Consider the following 24,572-nt stretch of genomic DNA (forward strand, 5'->3'; position numbering starts at 1 on the left):
GTGCATCTTTGGCGTTGAGACATGCCGGGCACATGATCATGGAGACGTCTTCAGACAGTGCTGGCTCTTCGGCTTTGAAACGGAGATAAGCACCGCCCCCTAGAGTCGGGAACAACTAGCAAATATGTGCGAGGGGAACCTTTATCTTTACCTTATAGGCTATAGCTCTAGTCACCTAAACACAGTCGATATAGTTACTATTAGTAGCCATCAACCGATAATGCCAAATTTTCCTTCTTCATTAGTAGTATAGTAAAGGAACGTATGGGGAAAACATCTCATTACTTGCTGAAAATCTTGTCCCATCCAGTCCCAAATACAAATTAACCTCAGCGAAAAACCCATTTCTGTTTTGGCTGTAACATCCATCTAGTGGTGGGATTCAAGTAATTTAACAACCGATTTTCTGCCCTAATGATTTCTTCCAACAACCAGTTTGCCAAACTGCTCAGAAAGTTAACAACCAGTTCTCCCGAAGTGGTGCGAACTGGCTGAATCCCACCACTGCATCCATTGCGTGTTAACAGTCGTTATAAGCGCTGTAAAAAATTTAAAAAACAAAACAAAACAGACAAACTCATCCAACTCAAGATTCCTTCCTTCTCAATTCGCGTTTTAGAATCTCTCGTTGATCGCTATTATTATTATTATTATTATTATTATTATTATTATTATTATTATTATTATTATTATTATTATTATTATTAATTCAATTTGTATGCCGCCCCTCTCCGAAGACTCAGGGCGTATTACCAATGCAGGGAACTGGTGGTGATAGGTGGGAATAATAATAGTAATGGTAATAATGATGATGACGATAATAATAATATTTTTTTAAAAAATATCAAGATGTTGCAGCCTTTATTTGCAAAGGAAATGAGCACCGCTTTTAATCAGGCTTTGGAACCTGTGGGCGCCGGATAATGACGTCACTGTCATGGACGCTCCCGAGGAGCCTCCACGTGGTACAGTTTCCGGGAAGCCCCGGAGTAGAGTTCGGCAGAGGCTGCTTCGATAGAGAGTTTTCCGGACGGTGTAAATGCGTTTTGAGCGGCTTTTAGGTCCGTAAGCGATCTGAACTACCGTCTGAACGGGTAAAGGAACACGGGGGAGAAGGGTTGTCATCCGATGAGAGGTAGTTAAAAGGATAAGGAAAAAAAGCAGCTACAAACGTGGCGGCGGATAGAGCAATAGAACCGTTTTTCCTTTTCCTGATCATGTTACTAAAGCTGCTTTCCACGTGTCATGAAGCCGCGTTGTAAGGCTTCCTCCCTAAAACACATTTATTTCTACTTAAAATACCGATCTTTTAGAAGCCTCGGGATGGAATTCACACTTAGCCTTACGCACGCCCATCTCGTATACTACTATCCCATCAGTAGGCATTTTCGGAAGTTAGGCTAAGCTAAGGTATTGTAACTGGCTCAAAATCGCCCAGGGAGATTTACACAGGTGACCAAAATGATAGCGGGGGGTTTTGGAGGGGTGGTGGTGGTGGAAATTCTAATTTGATTTGGGACAGTTTAGCTTGAAAACTCTGCTTTATAAATTTATAAAAACTCTGCGTGGCATGAAGAAAATGGACAGGGGGAAAAATTGTCTCCCTCTCTGGGACGAGAAAAACCCCTCTAAAACTGATTGGAAGAGGATTAGAATAGGTAAAAAGAACGGGTTTCTTTACACAATATGTGCAGTACCATGCAGTCAGTAACATCCACTAATATGGTCAGTTTTAAAAGAAGATTGGATAAGTCTAATGGGGGGAGGGGAGAGAGAAAGGTTGATTAAAGGCTATCATTTAATTTTTATCACTTTTAAGGAAGCAACAGGAGAGGAAGGATGTGCCTCCACCTCCTGCTTCTGAGGACTCCAGAGGCATTTTTAAAAATTATTGTGACAAATGAATCCTGGATTAAAGTAGATCAGTTTCAATTTTTACAATAGAAAAATAGTTCTATTTTTTACAATAGAACTTTGAAGTTGTAAAATATCTAAAGGGTATAGTTATGATTAGCCACCTTAGTCAGGGAAGGATATTGATGTATTCCCAAAAAGCACAGCCTTTAAAAAAATGTCAAGATACATTTCATTGTTTACAGTGGCAAGAGTTAGACCTTTACTTTTCAGGTGTTAGAGTTTCTTTTATTCATAACATGTTGTAACTGCAGGCAATCAAGAACACAGCAATCTCAAATGTTAAAAGCCACTTCCTGATGAGGACATTATCAGTGTGGGAGACCTAAATTCAACTCTTCACTCAGCCATGATATTTAATAAATTGTTGGGATAACCATACATACACCATCTTCTTACAACGATGTTGTGAAAATAAGGTTGGAAGTGGCAATGCATAATACTGGGTGTTCTGGAGAGAAAAGGCAGAATAAAAATGAAAATGAATAACATATTAAAAATTAAGAAGTTAATGACTGAATATACATATATTAAGTATGATGAGGTTTGGTAAGTTATATAACCACTCATTTTGATTTATGGCTTAGCTTGGTGAAGCTAGCCAATTATGCATTATTCAGTCAACCATAGTTAGACAAATCATCGCTTGGCATACTGGAGAAATCCTGTCAGTTTTATAGTTTTACCAACCTAAATCATTATTTTATCTAGCTATAAAATTAATATTGTCATACTTGTTATGAATCCCTTTTTAATTTTCACTAATATTTGATTGGTATTTAGTATATTGGTATATTTAAACTGGTATATAAAATCCCTTTTATAAGGGAATTCATTCCAAACATATTTCTTCCACTTCTATCTGTGTAATTGATATGCATACTTTAAAAGTTTTCCTTTTCTACTCTGTTTTTTTTTATCTCAGTTCATTGTTTCCCACCAACTTTTTAAATCCTTAGACCAGGGTACAGTTGCCAGTAATTATATAAATTGTATGTGAATAATGCCTGCAATTAAAAATCTACAACTGAGACCAAAATTGAGGAGATTGCTGTACAGAACAAAATATGCAGAACCAAATGTTCAAAAACAAAGAAGAGAACATAGGCATATGAAGGCCATATTGAGGCCTGTTGAAGTAGGAGTATTCATAGGACAGATTTTTTTTCTTCTTCCTAAGAGAATTATTAACAATAAAGCTCCAGTAGTTATTACGTTTTTAAAAAATGGACTTTCAGTACTATTAAAGATAAACTATAATTTCTGCTCATAATGTGTACAGGTACTCCTTGACTTACAACTATTCGTTTAGTGACTGTTACAATTACAACAGCACTGAGAAAAGTAACTTATGACCAGTTTTCACACCTACAGTTGTTGCGGCATCCCCATCGTCATGGGGATTCAGACAGGTGGCAACTGCCAAGAATTTATGACAGATGAGGATCCTGGGATCATATGATTCACTTAACTGCAGTGATTCATTCAACAACTGTGGCATTTACTTCTCCTGTCCTGGGAGAGGAGTTGTCTTTGTGGAAAAAGAAAACATCCTGTGTTAAGTCTGTTTTAGAGTTGATACTATGGTTTCTATATTTACCATTTCAAATTGGCAAACAATGTGCCACTGATTTGGAGGCATTCCACCATTAAAATTTGAAACCCACAGTTGCGCAGACAAACAATGTTCTGGGGTTTTATTTATTTATCCATATATTTCAAATATTTTAATGCCACATTAATTATTCAACTCTAAGTGTCTTTTAAGTTTGCACATAGTCCTTCATCTTGTAGATTGCCTAGCCTGCATTAGGATTTCTCTGTAGTATGTGTGCCTGCAAGTCAGTGTTGACTCCTAGTTAACTACCTGGGCAAGTCTCTGCAGTTTTCTTGGAAAGGTTTTAGAAGTGGTCTGCCACGGCCTGCTTCTTAGGGCTGAGAGTGAGTGAAGGTCACCCAGCTGATATTGTGCTTAAGGTAGGATTAGAACTCAAGATCTCTTGCTGTTTGTTTATTCCTTTCCCATCTTTATTATTTTTACAAATTTTACTCAAGGTGGTGAACATATCCCATTTATCTTCCTCCTCCCCCTTGCCCCACAACAACAGCCCTGTTGGGTTGGACTAAGAAAGAGTGACTGGCCCAAGGTCACCCAGCTGGCTTTCATGGCTAAGGTGGGATTAGAACTCATGGTCTCTGGGTTTCTAGCCTAATGTCTTAATCACTGCACCAAATTGGCTCTAGAATTTGTTGTTGTTGTTGCCTTCAAGTCAGTGCTGACTGCTGGGAACTGCCTGGCCTACTTCTTGCATTCTTCTTGGCAAGATTTTTGGGAAATAGTTTGCCATTGCCTCCTTTCTACGACTAAGAGGGAATGACTAGGCCAAGGTCACCCAACTGGATGGCTTCATGCCTGAGGCAGCACTAGAAATCAATCTCCCAGTTTTCTAGATTGGTGCCTTACATAACATTTAACATCTCTTTAAGCGTTGGCACTAAAGTTAAAGTAGGGGAAAAAAGACTGTAGTTTGCAATCTTTCTTTTGTCAACCACTTTAAATACAGACTGGCACTTCTATCGGTAGTACTGTAGTGTAGAATTAACCCCTTGCATCCTGGACATAAACTGTTTCAACTCCTAGCCTCAAAACAGCAATATAGAGCACTGCACACCAGAACAACTAGACACAAGAACAGTTTTTTCCTGAACGCCATCACTCTGCTAAACAAATAGTTCCCTCAACACTGTCAAACTAGTTACTAAGTCTGCATTACTATTACTATTAATCTTCTCATTGTTCCTATCACCCATCTCCTCCCACTTACGACTGCATGACTGTAACTTTGTTGTTCGTACGATTTATATTGATTGTTTCCTAGTATGATTTGATTGCTTATTTGTACCCTATGACTATCATTAAGTGTTGTACCTTATGATTCTTGACGAATGTATCTTTTCTTTATATATACACTGAGAGCATATTCACCAAAGACAAATTCCTTGTGTGTCCAATCACACGTAGCCAATAAAGAATTCTACCTTCTAGGCTATACCAGGGGTGCAATGCTCCCAGTTCAGACCGGATCGCGCAATCAGGTAGCAGTGGCAGCGGATGGTTCGGAGAACCAGTAGCAAAATCCCTGCACCCGCCCCCCCTCCCGCCCAGCTGAGCTGCGCAATTATCAGAGGCTTTTTTTAAAATTTTTAAAAGCATTTTTTCTACAACCTCTTGGGCCAAAAAAGTAAAAAGTTTTTAAAAAAGCCTTTGATGATCGTGCGGCTGAGCTGGGATCGTCAGAGGCTTTTAAAAGTATTTTTTTACAACCTCTTCAGCCAAAGAGGTTTCAGAAAAAATGGTTTTAAAAGTAAAAAAAAAAAAAGTTGGCCACGCCTACCCAGTCACATTACCCTCCCACCAAGTCACGCCCACAGAACTGGTAGTAACAAATTTTACATTTCACCACTGGGCTATACTATATGCAGGGACATATAAATATATTTGAGCTATGCTTTATTTTTTTAGATGAAAATAGTTTTGGATGATGATAGTTCTTTTCTTGTGAGGGAACTAGAGGTTGTCCTTGACTTACAGTAATTTGTTTAGTGACCGTTTGAACTTAAAACGGCACTGAAAAACAATGAGATGACTGCTTTTCACATTTACGATAGTTACAGCATCCCCATGGTCACATGATCAAAATTCAGATGCTTAGCAGTTGACTCATTTATGACGGTTGCAGTGTCCCAGGGTCATGTGATCATCTTTTGCAAACTTCTGACAAGCAAAGTCAATGGGAAAGCCAAATTTACTTACCAACCATTTTATTAACAGTTGCAGTGATTCACTTAACAACTGTGCAAGAACAGTTGCAAAATGGTACAAAACCCACTTAACAGCTGTCTTGCTTAGCAATAGAAATTTTGAGCTCAATTGTGGTTGTAAGTCAAGGAATATCTGTACTTGGTTGTACCAGACTACACATCTAATATTCTGTTTTTAATAATGGCTATTGAGATGTCAATGAGAAGCTCAAAAATAACTTTAAGCCATTACGTTTTTACCTGTTCCCAGTATCTGTGTATCTAGAAATTGCAGTTCATGAAGAGGATAACGGTTATTATAAGGCAGGACCATAAGTCAAGAACTGGACATGGCTGCATGTAGAAAATCCTCAGTTAAAACCAAGGTATTTTAAAATAGAGCTGACAAACTCCTCTCTGTACTTGGGTTCACACAGAAATGGAAAAGCTGAAGTTCTCATTGGGAATGCATACCCAATGGTGAAGAATGATGTGAGGGATTACATGTGAAATATGTAATTTAGAGAAAACAATAATGAACAAGGTGCATCCATGGCTTTTTCAACAAGTCAACTTCTAATGTGTATTCAGGTGGCAGTTTTGTACCTAGGCAGGAAAAGAGTCTGAAGGTTGCTGAGGAAATGGGAATCACACTGTATAGTTAACCAGAAAAATGAGTTATTTTTTAAAGCTTGTAAGTTTTAAACAGTCTCCTATTATGGAAACCTAAGATGGGAACTCAAATTTTGCTATTTTTCCAAAATGAACTAGGAGAATGAATATTTGTACTTCAACCTCATCATATTTAGCCCTGCATTTATAATTGAAGACATGAATTGCTTAATTAAGACAAATCATACTGCATAGCTAAGATAGATTTTAATCAAAGCTGCCATCTGTGAATATTTTTCCAGCATCATTGTTCCTTATCTGATCCCAGCATGAGTGCAAGAGTTTCTGAGGACAAATAAAACTTCTCTGGAGAAAAAAAAAAAAGGTTTTATGTCTTAAATTCCACTTCCATGTAGAAGGAGAAATCGACTAGATGTTACTAGTGAGTAATTTTAATTCCTTACTTTTTAAACTAATCCTTTAGTAAGGAGCACTCTTAAATGGGAAAGTGTCGTGATTATACAGGGAGGTTGCATTTCTTAAAGTAGAAATGCTGGCTGCAACCAACAGTCATATAACTCCAAAACTGAAAAGCAAAAAAACTAAATATCTGTTATAATTAATAATTAATTACTATGAGTATAAGGAGGGTCTCCACATTGATAGGGAGCAGTTTAGCTCACTGGTTTCATCTTAACGTAGTAAATATTCATCTATCCTTGCCATGTTGAGTAATTTCTGACAGATTGAGATGTGGCAGTCTGACAGATAGGCTAAAGACTCTTGAATGAAAATGCCATATTGATGGGGCAGTAATTCAATCATCTTCAGCTGTCTGGCTTGGTTTTATAAACTCCTAGCCTTACTTTCAGTGTTTCTTTTTTTCTTTATTTAAAGGTCCATTATGAAGCCTAAAAGAAACAAGTTTAAAGCATCATCTAAACCAAAACAAAAAGGCATCAAAGTTACAGGGCCATGGAAACCCATTGAGATCGACCCAAATCTCTTTGCAGATGAAGAGCTTGGAGGCATAATATGTTTTGAAGAGCTTACCAATTACAAACTGGTGTCTTCCTTGAAAGAAGGAGAAGAAAAAGCTGCAAAAAGAAAATGTAATGATGACGAGCTTGAAAAAGTATGTCCAGCCACTCTCCCCAAAAAGAGAAAAAAAGGGAAAAAATTAGAACATGGAGAAAGGAAGAAAGAGGAACTTGAAGTAGAGGAAAAAGTAATTGAACAGGATGCCAGTTGCAAAAAAGCCCTTGTTAAGTATGAGCAACATGATTATGAGCCAACGGAGGTGACAAGCCTGGAAAGAAAACCCACAAAGATAAAGAAGAGAAGGAAAAAGAAGAAATGTTCTCCCCAAAATGTTCTTGAACCAACTGGAGCTTCCAAAAAAGCTAATAACTGGGCAGCCAAAGTCTTATCCACAAAATCAGATCACAAAACGGATGTTACTGCGTGGAAGAGCCTCTTTGTTCCTAAGCCTGTCCTTTCGGCATTGAGTGAATTGGGGTTCAGTACACCAACTCCCATCCAAGCACTAACTCTACCATCTGCAATTCGAGATAGCATGGATATCCTTGGTGCTGCTGAAACAGGTATGCCCCCATACCCTAAAACATGGAAATACAAATAGTAAAAATACTGGTTTTGTGTGTACTCGATTCTACTGTTCTAGATTTTGTATTTGCTGAATTGACAAATGCACAGCAAAAGTGTGAAGACTCATTCCTTTTTTGTTTGAGAATGCAGAGTTAACTTTGAAAATATTTGAACAGGGCCTGGAGAAACTAGAGAGGGTGAAATCAGTGGTAAGGACTGCAGTGATTGACTTTATTCATTTCCATCACTGGCAAAATAGGTGTAGTGTATAACCTTATTGAAATAACTGAATTTAGCCCGCAGAAGAAAATTTGGGTTGCTTGGGAACAATGCAAGGTAGTTTCTCTGATGTGCTTCATTATTGATCAAAAGGAAGTTTCTAAAATTCTGGAAATAATTGCCAATCAGTACAAACTAATCAAACTGATACTATTCTATTTCCTGCTGTGACTGATTAGTTGTCTAAGGAGTTAAGTGAAATTAATATAGTCTCCTTTCATTCATGCTGCCTTTCACAGCCTAGGGACCTACAGCGTGGAGCTTGCTTTTTTTAAAAAAAAAAAAAAGATTGTTCATTTAAGTTTTTTTAACCTTGATAGACTAGTTGAATGGCCATTATTCAACAAATGACATGTACTTTATTAATGTATTTAATGAATTAAATATTACTTTACATCCTGTTATTTTCCTAGCTTCATCTACTTTTTGAGCACAGCCCTGAAAACATGGCATCTCACAGTCTGGTCATTGGCCACTCAAAAGTAGACCCTTCCTTTTATAATATCTTCAATAACTAAAAAGATCAGAAAGATCCCTTGGGTGAATTGTGTAGTAGCAATTGTGGTTCAGAGGGACAATTTATGGCATAACATTGACTTCCCGTATGTCCTAACATTGGTGTTTGTGTGCATTTTAGGGAGTGGAAAGACACTTGCTTTTGCCATTCCAATGATCCATTCCATTCTACAGTGGTACAGCTCAAAAAACACGACAAGCGGCACGTTTGAAGAAACAGCGGACAGTGAAGATGAAATGGCAAAGCAGCACACAAGTGAAGAAACAAGACTAAATTCAGATATGGATGAAACTAATGCTTCTGCAGATGATAATGAGTCTGTGGCAGTAAACTCCATGGAGTTGTTGCAGGATTCAGAATTTGATATGGGCTCCCCAAAACAGAATTCTTTTAAAGATAATCCTCTTCTGGGATTGGTCTTGACCCCTACAAGGGAACTGGCTGTCCAAGTAAAGCATCATATTGATGCAGTGGCCAAGTTCACAGGTACGTCTTTTCCCAGGGTTGCATTGTGCATAATGTAAGAATATTGCTTCAGGTTTCCTATCCTAATATTTAATTTTTCTGCAGAACTTTTTTCCCTTCCCTCCAGGGAAAGTATAGAATATAATACAGAATGCAGTTCCAGCTTTCTGAGAGATGATCTTTGGTTGTTTTTTTTAAAAAATTCTAATTTTCATTTTTGCTGTGAACATGCTGGGAATTTGGTCAATTTGCTCTTTTTAGTCTCTAAAAATATAGCAAACTAAAGCTTTCAATACTAGAGCCAAGTTTTTGCTGCCTTGCTAGCTTCTTTTCCTGACCCCGAGTAGCAAAAAAAGCAAAGCATGTTCAGAACACAGAAGATTATTAATTTATTTATGAATTTATTGAGATATGGATGCAGTCTATATTCTGTGTAAAGCCCATTCACACGTAATGAAACAGATTAGTTTTTTGTTGTTGCTGCTCTTAAAGACAGAATGTGAAAGAATGGATTTAAATTACAAGAAAGTCCATTTAAATGGCAGGAGGAACTTTCTGACACTGCAAGCTGCAAGCTCCCAGATGTGGAGTCTTCTCTTTGTGAGGAATTTTAAACGGAAGTTGGATGAGCAGTTATCTGACATAGTTGGGTATATTTTCTGCATTGACAGGAGTTGGGTTTATATGATTTTTCATTTTAATTCTACCTCTGATTACCTGTAAAGATTTGTTAATAGGTCTTTTTTCTTCTTTTTTCCTATGACAAAGTAGTGTATAGTAGCTTGATCCTTGTTAAATCAGGGAGGAATATAGGTAACTATCATGCCGGGTCAGAGTATTTTTCCAATTAGTCCATAATTGTCTACAAGTCAAAGCACCCTGGCCTACAATTGAGCTATTATCTCCTTGATTTATTTATGAGCAGTATAATTAGAAGTATTTGCAAGGGAATACTAGTGGCAATCCCTATAAATAGTTCTGCCTGTTAATGCAGTATCTAAAACCTCTTGTCTTGCTCCATGAAATATTATTATATGTTTTCAATCACATATTCAGAAACATAGCAATAAATTGACAGTGCCATATTTTTAAACTCTGATCGATGATTATCTAAATGATTTGAGAGTAGTCACACTTTCTGACAAATAATCTTTTAAACATGCATATCATATTGTAGCTTTTTATTGAATGTTTGAATAAGTTAACACAATGATAAATTGAATTTATACATAGATTAACAATCAAAACTAGATTTGGTCTTCCTCATTTTTACTGAGGATATCAACTTGGACACAATGTTTATTTACTTTTTTATCACACGCATAGGGCTACTGATCTCATAGAAATGACTCAGTGTTGTATACATAGATTTTTAAAAAATTATTGACAACGTTCTTCATCAAAGGCTCTTGAATAACTAATGACCATGGGATTAGATGAATTTTTATGAATTGCTAAATGGTTAAAAATAAGGAAGCAAAGAGTAGGGGTAAATAATCAGCTTTGTCAATGGAGGAAGTTAAAAGCTGACTTTCTACAGCCCTATGTAGAGAATTCTATTTTTAAACTTTTTCTTAAAAAGTCATGATTTAGAGGTAAAAAGTGGGCTTATCAAGTTTACACAGCTAAAACCAAAATGTTTTCTAGAAAGATCTGTTTAGAAGATATCAATAGTCAAACTACGGCAAAGGAAATTCAGTTTAAAAGTAAAGTAATATAGATTGGCTCAGAATCCCCTAATTTCAGTTGTATATGTGATGAGAGCTTGATTTTTTTTCATCATGGGGAAGTTAAAGAGCAAAGCGTTTGCAAAAGACAAGGTGACATTCCCAGTGATGTGCCCCATATCCTTCAGACACTGAACTGGCTGCAAGAAAGTTACTTGTCCATCACCCAGTGGCTTCTCACAAAGTAAAGGCCATTATTCCTCTGCTAGAAATATCCTGGAGTTGAATGTAAGATAGCAAGAGCAGTGATTCATACATTTAAATGTTCATTTCTTTGCTTCAGATATTAAAACAGCCATTCTTGTTGGAGGAATGGCTCCTCAAAAGCAGCAAAGGATGCTGAAGAGGAAGCCAGAGATTGTCATCGCAACCCCAGGGCGCCTGTGGGAGCTAATCCAGGAAAAGCAGCCCCATCTTTCCAAACTACGGCAGCTCAGGTATTACAGGGGTCTCTTCAAGGCTGAAACTCTTGACGTACTTACATATTTCCGGGTCTTAAGAAAATATGGTTTATGCTGAATCGTTGAAACTCTTCCCTGCCCCTGTCAAACTTGTCACGTTAACAATTGAGGTGCTTTTTAAAGGAAGTATGAAGTAATATTGCAATCAAACTAGGAGATTGGTCTCTGTGATTTCATAGCATTTGTATCATTAACAGCTGCAGAAGTACGTTTGTGATTTTAAAAATGCTTAATTGTTTTATCCTTGATTATGAAAATTTGCTTTTTCCTTTGTGAATGTTGGGAGAGTTTAGGTTAAATTATTTCTATTGCTCTGTTGATTTTTTAAAAAAAAAAATCCTTCAAGCTTTCTGACATCTTCCCAGAGCTATTCTTATTGATTGTAGTAATCAGAAAATTATTCTGAAAAAGCAGCAATCCTTCTGATAAATCAGATCTCTCTGAGCTAATCGCAGCTTAAATTATCCCTGCAAGCACTTGGCTATTCTATGATACTATGATCATATTTAATGTTTTAATGTCTTTCATATTTATGATTTAAATATAATGATTATATTTAAATGATAAACATAAACACTGCCCAGAATAAACTGGCCAGAATTGCTTTTTAGAGTGAGATGGGCAGCACTTAAATTTAATAAACAAATAAATATGCTTGTTAACAGTTCGGCTGCTGCATTGTGCATCCATTGCAACTTCCAATTGCTTTTTAAGAGAAGCCCACACCGGATGCCTTATAGTAATCCATTGGTGGCAATTAAAGTATTGATCTACTCAGAAAGTAATAGCTGATAAGCTAATCTTAATTGTATCAAGGTACACAGTGTTTTTTTATTATTGATCATGCTAGTTGGTTCAGCAATCACAGGTTCCTTATTCCTGTCCTTAGGGTCTTAAATATTTTTCTGTCCTGCTATTAACTATAATTGGAGTTACAATGAGTTGTGCAATGGGTCTGATTGTTGTTTAGCATAATAAATAAACTCAGCTGGTATGGTTTATGGCACAGTACAGTATATTGCATAAATCTAGTCTTAATAGACTTGCTAAACAGCCACGTGGTTCACTTAATGACTGGTAGATTTGCTTAACGACCTTGGGAAACATAAGGTCATAAAATTAGATGTGACTCACTTAATGAATTCATTGTTCAGCAACACAAGTTCTGGACCTAATTGTGGTCATAAGTCAGGGACTACCTGCACATTCTTGTATTATATATCTGTGCTTTTCTAGGACATTCCCTTAACTTGTTGTACATCAACAAAAATTGATAACCCATTTATAATCTGACAGCTGCTGATAGGTGCAAAGAAGATATATATAATCATAAAATCTGATGGGAAGATCCTGTTTTGAGAGTATTTTAAATAAGTGTGAGCACATAATCAGTGTAACATTGAAAATGTCTTGATGGATCAAGCTAAGGACCTGCTGTAGCTGCTATGGCAAAAAAAAAAAAAAAAAAAAAGGCTTTTCTGAACCCTGTTTCATTTCCAGATATCTTGTATAAAAACTTTCAAACTGTCTTGCAATCCATCTGACAGATGCCTGGTGATTGATGAAGCAGACCGGATGGTGGAGAGGGGACATTACTTAGAGCTGTCTCAGTTGCTGGAAATGCTGAGCGACTCACAGTATAACCCAAAACGTCAGACATTTGTCTTCTCTGCCACCCTGACTTTAATCCATCAAGCTCCCACTAGAGTTCTGCAGAAGAAAAATGCTGTCAAAATCGACAGGAAGACCAAGCTGGAAATGTTGATGCAAAAAGTGGGCATCAAGGGAAAGCCCAAAGTGATAGATTTGACCAGAAAAGAGGCAACTGTGGAGACTCTCACAGAGACCAGAATCCATTGTGATACAGAAGAGAAAGATTACTATCTCTATTATTTTCTGCTGCAACATCCAGGCAGAAGCATGGTTTTTGCAAACAGCATAGATTGTATCAAACGACTCACTGCCCTCTTGACCATTATGGACTGCAATCCACTGCCTCTTCATGCAAACATGCACCAGAAGCAAAGGTTAAAAAATCTGGAGAGATTTGCCGAACGGAACAGGTCAGCATCTAATTCTTTTTTTTAGATTTTTATCCCAGCTTTCTTTTCATATACAGCTCAAGGTCATGAACATACCAATATACCTTCTCCTGTTTTCCCCACAACAACTCTATGAGGTAAGTTGGGCTGAGGGAGAGTGACTGGCCCAAAGTCACACAACTGGTGTTCATGCACAAGACAAATCTAGGACTTACAGTCTCGTGGTTCCTAGGTCAGCACCTTAACCCCTACACCGAAGTGGCTCTCTAAATGTAAACTAAACCAATAATTCAATAAAGAACAGGGTGGATAAAAATCAATGATTTTTTTTAAAAAATAAAAAAAAATCAGATTTTTTTGATTTAAATCGGATTTTTTTGATTTTTATCGATTTTAATAAAAAACTTTTGGGGTAAAACTCTATTGTAAGATAGTTTTCTATTTAAGATACATAAATAATTTAGTTTATTCAGCATGAAATGGAACTTAATTATGTAGCATGAGCTGTATATTCTGCAACAGTGGGACTATCGGTGAGTCAACAGTGGGTCAAAGGAGTAGCAGAGATGACAGTTGCTCTTTAAAAATTATGATTTAAATCGAGTTGATTTAAATCAAGCCTTTTTACTATTGATTTAAATCATGATTTAAATTGTGATTTAAATCAACTCGATTTAAATCAAATCCACCCTGATAAAGAATAAACAATATAATTATGTATTCTATGCAATATAAATAAATATGTGTGAGTATGCATGCATGAACACACACATGCTAAATTTAGTTTATATGCTTGTTTCTTTGGTAAATATGAATTGTCCAAAATGGATCACTTTTGTGTTAGGTCCAATAAAAGCAAGCATAGAGAGAACAAGAAAGTTCAGGACTTCTCCACAAACAAATGAAGTAAATAGAATAAAAAGAGGATATGAAAATTCAGCTATAGTGTCAAAAGCTGCTAGAATCTCTCTCTCTCTCGAATAACCTTATATTACTTTTTAAAATAATTCTTATTTTTGTTTTAAGAAATGCTGGCTTCATCCATGCCAATAGAATCAGTAGCCAACCTTAGCTGATCAAATTTTGGCTGGGAGATCACCAGGAAATACCCTGGCTGTGGGCTAGAATGGGAAATTGAACACCATCCCAAAAGGAGGCAGCGGCAAAACCTATTTTGTTCTGTTGCTGTGGAAACTACATAAATGTCCCTGTGGAATAACCAGGAATTGTACTTAACTCAACAAAGGCCTTACCTTTCTAAAGCTGTATTTATCTACTACAGTGTGAATGAATTATATCCATTAGTCACAATTGACTGATTTATTTGCTTTATTCTGCTTCTTCTATTAAGATAGCAAACTATTTTAATCTATTGTGTAAACTGACAGAGAATCTTCCTTTCTCATATACTTTGAAATTCATCTTCACAGCCTAGAGTAGTTTCAGTATTAGGAGCTATAGTGTTGAGCCAATAAATTTTAATTTATTCACAAATATTTTGTTTAGGTAACTTGATAGCAGAAATTGGCTTATTTGTTAAACACAAGACTTCTTGTTCATCTAACAAACCCTCCAGTGTTTTTGTATGTGATACTAGTACAATGGAAACTCGGTGGGTGGGTGGGGGGACCAGGATCCAGATTTCCAGCCTACTCTAGGGTTTGTTTATTATTTGTTTTTTATTTACTATTTTCAGATTTCCCATTCCCAGCATTTGTCCCGTCCTGATACACAAGCAAGCCTGTGCCCAGCGAGTTTTCCAATTTGATCATTTCTCTGTCTTTATCACATCTCTGTACAATTATCTGCTCTTATTGAAAGTTGTCACTGTCTGGAGGTTAATGGATAATGTGCATGTTTAGACCTGTCTTTATTGTGAAATGGGTCAGGGTAAAAAAAAAAAAATAGATCAACTTTTCCTAATATGGTCACATCTAGATGCATTGAATTCTAATTCTTTTCAATAGGCATAGTGACTAGGGAGAATGGGAGTTGTAATTTGGAACAGCTAGCAAGGATCTAACTGCCAGGCTATGTGTGGTTGAGGGAGGGCAAGGTACAAGAGACCGGGTTTTTTGAAGGGTTTTGCATTATCTCTCTGAGTATAATTGTGATTCAAAAAACATTAGAAATCAGCATGTGCATTCAAGCATGAAAACTAAGGAAATAAGTTTTAATGTGAAATTTTAGAAGAACCCAGCCAAAGTTTTTTAAAAACAATTCATATATTATAAGATTATCTTCTGTTTGTCTTGGTCCACTATGCTCTAACTTAATCTATTTATCTTCATTGTGACATACTCACAGATTCTATTTTGCTGGGTTAACCCACCTGGCCATCTGGTAGAGTGCGGATGAGAACATTTGTAAAGAGAGTTTTTTTTTCCCCCACCCTGTTCTGTTTAATAAACTGCTGCTGTCCTTCTGTAATTTCAGCTGTCCCCTGTTGACAACAGATGTAGCTGCTCGTGGTCTTGATATTCCTTATGTACAGCATGTCATACATTACCAGGTACCAAAACAAAATGTGTATCTCTCCAGCTACTGTTTGCAAGTTATGGTTTATGCAATTTTTAAAACACCAGGTGGATTTTATGGTCTCTTTGTGAGTTTTAAAATGGCAAAAGGAAGAGAATTTGATGCATAAGTTAGACTATTACTTGACAGAGGAGAAATATACATCTCTGAGAGTTGAGGCATTGTCATGTAGAAAGACAGGCAGTGAAGTTTGATGTTGCTGTCCATAACATTTTCTCTTCACATACATTTTTTAAAGGTTCAAGCATCTTCAGGTGGTAGACTTAGCCACTTTGTATTCCCTTGCCCTTTCCCATCCATTCTTTTCCATTGCCATAATAGAATAGAATTACAGAGTTGGAAGGGACCTCGGAGGTCTTCTAGTCCAACCCCCTGCTTAGGCAGGAAACCCTACATCACTTCAGACAAACGATTATCCAAATTTCCAGTGTTGGAGCATTCACGACTTCTGGAGGCAAGTTGTTCCACTGATTAATGGTTCTAACTGTCAGGAAATTTCTCCTTAGTTCTAAGTTGCTTCTCTCCTCGATTAGTTTCCACCCATTGCTTCTTGTACTACCGTCAGATGCTTTGGAGAATAGCTTGACTCCCTCTTCTTTGTGGCAGCCCCTGAGATATTGGAACACTGCTATCATGTCTCCCCTTGTCCTTCTTTTCATTAAACTAGACATACCCAGTTCCTGCAACGGTTCTTCATATGTTTTAGCCTCCAGCCCCCTAATCATCTTTGTCACTCTTCTATGCACTCTTTCTAGAGTCTCAACATCTTTTTTACATCGTAGTGACCAAAACTGAATGCAGTATTCCAAGTGTGGCCTTACCAAGGCATTATAAAGTGGTATTAACATTTCACATAATCTTGATAATAGCTTCCTAACTCTAACCTTCTTCATAAGGAAAGAAGAGCTTCATTATACATAAAATATTCTGTCTCCAAAAGGAACATTCTGAGGAAGAGTGATCTTTACTAATCCATCTCAATGTGGCATTCCAGGAGTGGTCCAGCCATTTTCCAGAAACAAGTCTTCCTAAAAAAGAAAATGATCTCTGTCATTCTAGTCACTGGTACCAGAGCGTTAACGTCTGTGACTTTTCAGTGGTTACTTAGAATTGTAGAGAAGTTCTAGAGTCAGAAGTTTTGACCTTGCATGCTCTTTGCATCTCTGTGAATTTACTCCGGCTGTCACATTACAACACTGTAATCCATCCAACCCTGCTAGAAAGGATTGTCTTTTTATATAAACTTTGTCCTGTCTCTGTGGAACTGTTGCATCTCTTGTGCTGTTCCAGGTTCCTCGTACTTCCGAGCTTTACGTTCACAGAAGTGGCAGGACTGCCAGAGCTGCCAATGAGGGCCTGAGCTTGCTACTGATTGGCCCCCATGACTTGATTAATTTTAAAAAGATTTATAAAACGCTGAAGAAGGACGAAGAGCTTCCTTTCTTTCCAGTTGAGGCAAAATACATGACAGCAATCAAGGTAAAATTTAACTTTATTTCAGAATTAACTATGCTTTTAACTGCATAACTTTTCTTGCTCATGGAGATCTTAAAACAAAAGGTAATTTCAATTTAATTTGGGAACTTAATTGGAGAACCTGTGTATAGGAACAGTTACATAGTTTTGGCATTTATTTTTGTGAATTCTTCCATGAGGTGACTATGGCCTAAGGCCCTGAATCTGCTCCTAAGGTAATAAGAGAGAATCTGGAACTCAGACCATTGGATTCATTCTTTGTTGTACAAATCTGTTAAAATACTACACCAAAGATGCCTTTGTCTTCTTGGCTCACCCGCCCTCTCATTACACTACAGTTAGTCCTCGACTTAACCACCACAACTGAGCCCAAAATTTCTGTTTCTAAGCAAGGCATTTGTTAAATGAATTGCACCCCATTTTACGGCCTTTTTTTGCCATGATTGTTAAGCAAATCACTGCAGTTTTTAAATGAATCTTGCAAATGTTAAGCAAATCTGTCTTCTTTCATTGACCTGGCTTGTCAGAAGCCTCCATGGAAGGTTCTACATGGTGATCCCATGATCCTGAGACAGTACAACGGTTCTGAATATGTGCCAGTTGCCAAGCGCCCAAATCTTGATCACATGACCCTGGGGATGCTGCAACAGTTGTAAATGTGAAAAACAGTCATAAGTAACTTTTTTCAGTGCTGTTGTAACTTTGAACAATCACTAAATGAATAGTTATAAGTAGAGGACTACTTCTGCAGACTCATATTCAGTTTGTACTCAGCTTCTGGACTAAGATCTTTTTCAGAAATACAATTACTATTCGAAAAATTTCACATTTTATATTGCACATTTAATTAATATTCTTAAGTGAAAAAAATGCATATTGTCACAGTTACATCTCAATATATCATTGTCAGACCCCTGCCACGATAGTTTAATCTTTCTTTTCTGGAATATTAGTTATCCAACCAATTTTGTATCCTCTGCAAATCTGATAAGCCGTTTCCCCATGTTTTTTTTAAACTAATTAGTAAAAAAGTTGAGGTGGGAAGGTAGCAGTGTTCTGTGCGCCTTTGGCGTTTACTCATGCTCGCCACATGACCACGGAGACTTCTTTGGACAGTGCTGGCTCTTCAGCTTTAAAACGGAGATGGGCACCACCCCCTAAAGTCGGGAACAATTAGCACATAGGTGCGAGGGGAACTTGTACCTTTACCTTAAAAAAGTTGAAGAGTAGAGACCATGGGGTTGAATCTTGTGACACCCTACTCAGTGCCTCATTTCAGTTTGATAAGGAACTATTTTTGGACAACCATTCTATTGGACAATCATTCAGACAAATGGTTGTCCAATATATTCTTAAAAAGTTCCAGGGTTGGAGCAAGTTCTGGAGGTAAGTGGTTCCATTGATTACTTGTTTTAACTGTCAGGAAATTTCTCCTTATTTTGAGAAGCAACCTTGAACTAAGGAGAAATTTCCTGACAGTTAGAACAATTAATCAGAATATCTTGTTTCTGGTGATTCCAGTTAAGTATTGCAACACATAGTCACTGAAGAGTGATGCTCAGCACAAATTGATGTAAGTATCAAGTAAAAGCTTTCTAAGCTAGAAATCGTCATTGTCTTTCGTTACTCAATCAAGATATAAAGAAGCTTTTTAGTCTATTCTGCATTGATTGGCAGACAGCTTCATTGGGTCTAAATCTCCCTGCTTTTCATATACTTTTACAACTATTACCATTTATCTTTTGAAACAAAAATATAGACGTTCATCCTTCAATGATATTTTATAGGGTTCTGTTATATATGAACTAGGAAAGTGGAATATGGGACAGTCTCGTATATCTTAATTTTACAACTACAGATCTATTATAAGGCATACTATAATGCCTTATATAAGACTGCCTTATAATAGATCTGTAGCTGTAAAATTCAGGTATATCAGACTGTCCCATATTCCACCTTGCTAGTTCTTTCACCCATAATGTAGGTCATTACAGGCACATTTCACATTTATGAATTTTGTAGCATCCCCATGATCATGTGATCAAAATTCAAATGCTTGACAATTGGTTCATACTTATGAATGTTGCGGTGTCCCAAGGTCACGTGATCACCTTTTGCCACCTTTTGACAAGCAGAATCAATGGGGAAGCCAGATTCACTTAACAACTGTGGCATGAAAAATTGTAAAATGGGGCAAAACTTACTTATTAACAAATGTTTCACTTAACAACAGAAACGTTGGGCTCAATTGTGGTCGTAAGTCGAGGACTACCTGTACACAATTGGGACCCACAAAGCTAAGCAAGCTACTATGTTACTGCTTTTATATAACAGTGCAGAAAAGCTACACATTATGCAGGTTGTGCTGCCTAGCTTTTCGATTCTGCCATTTCAGTCACCTTTACCTGGCTTTAGGATGCTTTTCTCATGTGCCCGATTTCTGTCCCTGTATGATTCACACACGTACATAACCTGATAGCTTAGTTATCCTCTTTCCTTTGTTTCAGGAGCGTGTGAATTTGGCAAGACAGATTGAGAAGATTGAGTATTTCAACAGCCGAGCCAAGCACCAAAACTCATGGCTCCAGCAAGCTGCAGAAGCACTTGAACTTGATCTGGACGATGATGAGCTAACAGGCAAGTAGGAATGAGTGTGCAGGCTGTGGAGGTCTCCAAATGATGTCTTCTCTCTCAGCCAGGATGCAGTCATAAGGAATGGCCATATGCCCGAAAGTCCTGGTTGTAACATGATATCGTCTCACAAATTATACAAAATCTGTGATATCATTTGCTCCTGTTCTAGGGGGTGCCCATGTGGTTATGGTCTCTCTTTTGATCTAAAATCAATGTAGCTGTTTGGGGGCAAGGACGAAGTTTCCAGCTGCAGGCTTCATTCTAACTTGGTAAGAGCGATTTAGGTATTCATGAGATGAGCAGCTTTTTGGCGATTGTATCCTGGAGTTAAGATGTTGCAGTTAGTGCAACCATAATTGCAAGTTTGCAGTTAGCCAGGATCCACATTTTCTTTCCCTGTCCATGTTCTTTTAGAAAGAGATTTGGGGTAGGGAAAGCTATGTGCGAATACAATGCCATGCTATTTTAGAACTTAAACTAAAATGTCCATACATTTCCTATCTTAAAACGACAAGAAGTGGCATCACTGCATTTCAGACAGCAGCTCCAGCAATACCAGCAAAATTATTATTGTGACTGAAGGGCAGAAATTGCTCTTATAATGGGGAAATTCTCTTATGATGGGTAGACGACTGATATTGAAATACACAAGACCCTGCTCCCTAATTTAAAACCCCTTCAGAGCACTTAACTCATATCATCAACACTAAAGGAGAATATTTGCAGCTCTGGGTTGAAATGAAGGGTTTTTGGTGTTTTCTAAGTTTGGTTGTTTTCTTGCAGATGTTCCATTACCCAATCTAGTTTGGTTAATAAAACATTTGTAAGAAAACAACCAAGCTCAGAGAGCATTAATATCACCAATATTCAATGGCAAAACTACTCATATTCAGTAGTGCAATATTTTATCCTTTTTTCTCCAAACTTAAAGGTGCTAATAGGAGCAGGAGGTTTCTAGGAGGCAAACTACTTCTATTTGTACTGTTAATACAGAGAGAGAGAGAAAGAAATGGATGGAAATTATGTTACCGAAATCTAACTTTTCGGTGTATAAGACGCATTTTCCCCCTCCCCCAAAAGTGAGTGGAAATGTGTGTGCGTCTTATACAGCAAATGTTGCCAAAGCCCTGCCCAGCCGCCAGCCCCCACCCTTCGGTCTCTGCCTCCCACCAATTTGCCTCCTTGCAGCAAACCACAAACAGCCTGGTCAGCTTCAGCACAGCCTGATTTAGCAGAAGCAGCTGATTGGTGGTTGGATCGGCCTCCTGGAATACCACCTATCAGCTGTTCCAGGCCGTGGGGATCTCCACCGCCCATTGCCACCGTCTCTGCCCATCACCACTGCTGTCTATCGCCATCTCCGTGTGCCCCATTTTCGGCCTCCGTGCACCCCATTTTTGGTCCATTTCTGTCATTCCACTGATACTGCTATTGCCATCAATCTTCTGGAAAGTTGGAAGTCTCTTGCAGCTCTCTTGGAAGCTGAGAGATGCCTCTCCCCCCACAATCTCTCAAACATAATGTTCTGCCTTTTAAGATAGATAGGCATACTTTGCTCTGGATCCTTCCCAAATGAATAGATGCAAAGGATACATGAATGTTAATACAGTTTATTGACTTGTACAAGTTCATCTGCCATCACGAGGACCCAGATTGTGGGGGCAATAAACCAACTTTGTATAGAAAAACACCACTTTGGGGGGGGGGGGGCAAAAGCCCTAATAAGTAGGTATATACAAAAAAGTATGCAGGCTATTTCTATAATGCATTGTAAACCGCCCTGAGTCTACGGAGAAGGGCGGCATATAAATTGGACAAATAAATAAATAAATAAATCACATCTAACATTGTCTTCTGCGGTTGGCACCAGATCTGAGACACTGTTGTTTTCCAACTCCATTATCAGAGATCTTTGTGAAAGAGAAGCTTGATTGAACCAGAGGCCCTCTCCATGAAAAATATGTGCCCTGCCATTGTACGTATTTTGTCTATCCTATAGTTAAGTGAGGAAAATACTTAGAAGTAACATCGGATAGATAGATAGATAGAAAATACTTAGAAGTAACATTACTGATTGTTTTAAATAGGAATGGAGAACATTGAAACTGGGATGTCAAATTAGATCATTATACACCTGAGTCCTGAGTCCTGAGTTACAGCCTTGCTAATTTATATGGGTTATATATAACTACAAAGGACATTGTGTGTTTCTACTTGAGGGCCGGGATATTTTTAATCATAAAATAATGACTTCAGTAATGAACTTGGCCTTTTCTTTTTATGTGTTATTCTGGATTTTTTTTTTTTAAATTATAGGAGGCCGGTTCACTGAGCAAGAAGAGAGCGAGAAGCACAGGATGCTGAAGGGGATGAAGAAGCAGCTTAAGCACTTGCTCAGTCAGCCAGTATTTAAAGGTCTTATGAAAACCAAATACCCAACCCAGTCGGGGAAATTAGTTCTATCTGACTACATAGGCCAGCCTTCTCAGTCTGCCTTGAGTGCTGTATCAAAAGTACAAGTGAAGAAGGTAAAGAAGAAACAATAATAGACACATGTCTATTAAACAATTGACAGGACATATGAAGATGAAAGATAGAAAATGTTTCTTTCCCCCTTTTGTAGACATGACTTACTCAGAGTTCATTTCATGCACATATCTATCTTGAATAAATGATTATGATAATCTGCTACTGTTATTGCCATATCATCTGGAGATACATAAAACAGGAGTTGGTAATTTTTTCATGCCCTGGGCACCATCGAAAGATCTAGTACAGTATCCCAAGGATATGTATAAACATTCATATAAAAATGCTCAGATCTTCGAAGATTGTGAAAGCTTGAAAGATTTTGGTCTTATCTTTCAAGATCTCGGGCAAGAAGATTGAAATCTCATGAGATATTAGCATACTTGATTGAAGCTTTAGGCATTTTAAAGCACTTAATTGGAAAAATAATGGGACTTATCAGTGCTGATCTAGAGGACTCGCAATTGCCATGTTTTTGATCCTTGGCATAAAGATTTCCACCCACCTGATCAGACAGTTGTGTGTTTAGCACACACAAAAGAAAACATCATTAATTAATAGTATTTACATGTGATACATTTTGATGTAGAAGCAGTAATGATGGTAAACACAAAATATAATCCATCTTTTTCCAGTTTGGTGTCCATCAGTTACATTAGGAAAGACTCTCCCAGAGTTTCAACCCAAAATTGTTGGCCATTCTTAAGGAGAATTCTTAAGGTTGCACTCCAAACGTATTTATAGGTTACCATGCCGTGGAAAGCTGGGATAATCTTCCTGTGGATAACCTTCCATCTCTTTCTATGCACTGTTTGTGGAAGGAATATTAAACCTGGATTCTCCAAAGAAGTATACATATACCTGTGATGCCATTATCAATTATATTAATTAGATATTTTACTTATTAAAGGCAGCCTCATAAACGAAAGTAGTGAAATAAAGCATTTCAGAATATGGGTAAATCTAGAAAATAGTTAGATACTACTACTGTAACAGCAGCAGTAGTACTGTATCTTCTGCACTAGCCCTAGAAATGCAGGGTGAACAAGTTCTTTGGATATGTTGAGGCACAGATTTCCACAAAATACTTTAGGTTTTGTGGTAATGGAGACGTGATGGCTCAGCAGTTAAAGACACTGAGTTTGTCAGCTGGAAAGCTGACAGCCCAGGTTCGGAAGGTAACAACGTTCTGTGCACCTCAGCCAGGGGTGAAATCCAACTGGTTCTATCCGGCTCGGGCAAACCAGTAGCGGCAGCTGTGGAAGGCTCCGCCCACTCGTGCGGACGTCATGATGTTGGCTTTGCGCGTGTGTAGACAAGTGCGCGCACAGATTGGTGAACTGGTAGGGAAGGTAAGTAAATTTCACCCCTGACCTCAGCGTATAGTCATTCTGGCCACATGTCTACGAAAATGTCTTCGGACAATGCTGGCTTCCTTGGCTAAGAAATGAAAATGAGCATTGCCTCCTAGAGTAAGACATGACTGGACAGAGGAAACATCAGTAGGTTACATTCCTTTGTAAGGTGCTACAATTCATTTCGTGTATATTACATTATATACCATAGCTGTTGCTTTGTGGTATGCCACAGGGTTCAATACTCTGCATTCCTTTTTAACACCAGCATGGAGCTGGGTGAAATTATCCAACACCACCAGATGAGGTATCATCAGTATGCTGATATACTCAACTTTACATTTCCATCCCAGATAACCCAAGTGTTGTGTCTGCTCTTTTGTGGTGCCTGGAGACTGGGTATCTGGATGTGGGACAACAGGCTTTAGGTAAACTGGTAAAATAGAGTAGCTGTGAATATGTGGAGCCTTAGGATCTGAGGATTTATCATCTTTGGTCCTGGATGGGTTTACACTACCCCAGGCAGATGCTGTGCCTGGAGCTCTCACAACTCTACCTGGACTCCTTCCCTCTGGAACATCTTGCCACTGGAGGTGAGATCTGCCTTTGGCCTT

At 37.9% G+C, this 24,572-nt stretch overlaps 1 protein-coding gene across 13 annotated transcripts; it reads left to right on the forward strand.

Annotated features, from left to right (window-relative positions):
- The first annotated feature begins 925 nt into the window (after positions 1–925).
- On the forward strand, positions 926–22,763 carry DDX24 (DEAD-box helicase 24). 13 transcript variants are annotated; one of them, XM_087872774.1, is made up of 12 exons: positions 938–1,094; positions 5,987–6,101; positions 6,630–6,769; positions 7,225–7,931; positions 8,852–9,217; positions 11,207–11,360; positions 12,932–13,447; positions 15,863–15,938; positions 17,255–17,443; positions 19,948–20,077; positions 21,981–22,049; positions 22,391–22,763. In XM_087872774.1, exons 4-11 carry the CDS (start codon positions 7,232–7,234, stop codon positions 22,007–22,009), a joined length of 2,160 nt encoding a protein of 719 aa, XP_087728900.1. In that variant the 5' UTR covers positions 938–1,094; positions 5,987–6,101; positions 6,630–6,769; positions 7,225–7,231; the 3' UTR covers positions 22,010–22,049; positions 22,391–22,763. The 13 variants fall into 13 exon arrangements, with proteins under 13 accessions (XP_034274283.2, XP_034274287.2, XP_034274285.2 ...); XM_034418392.3 differs by lacking the exon at positions 21,981–22,049 and having other exon boundaries at positions 926–1,061; XM_087872743.1 differs by lacking the exon at positions 21,981–22,049.
- Positions 22,764–24,572: the final 1,809 nt, after the last annotated feature.

Source organism: Pantherophis guttatus, chromosome 1 (assembly GCF_059756535.1).
Source record: "Pantherophis guttatus breed Tessera chromosome 1, ASM5975653v1, whole genome shotgun sequence".
NCBI classification, from domain to species: domain Eukaryota; kingdom Metazoa; phylum Chordata; class Lepidosauria; order Squamata; family Colubridae; genus Pantherophis; species Pantherophis guttatus.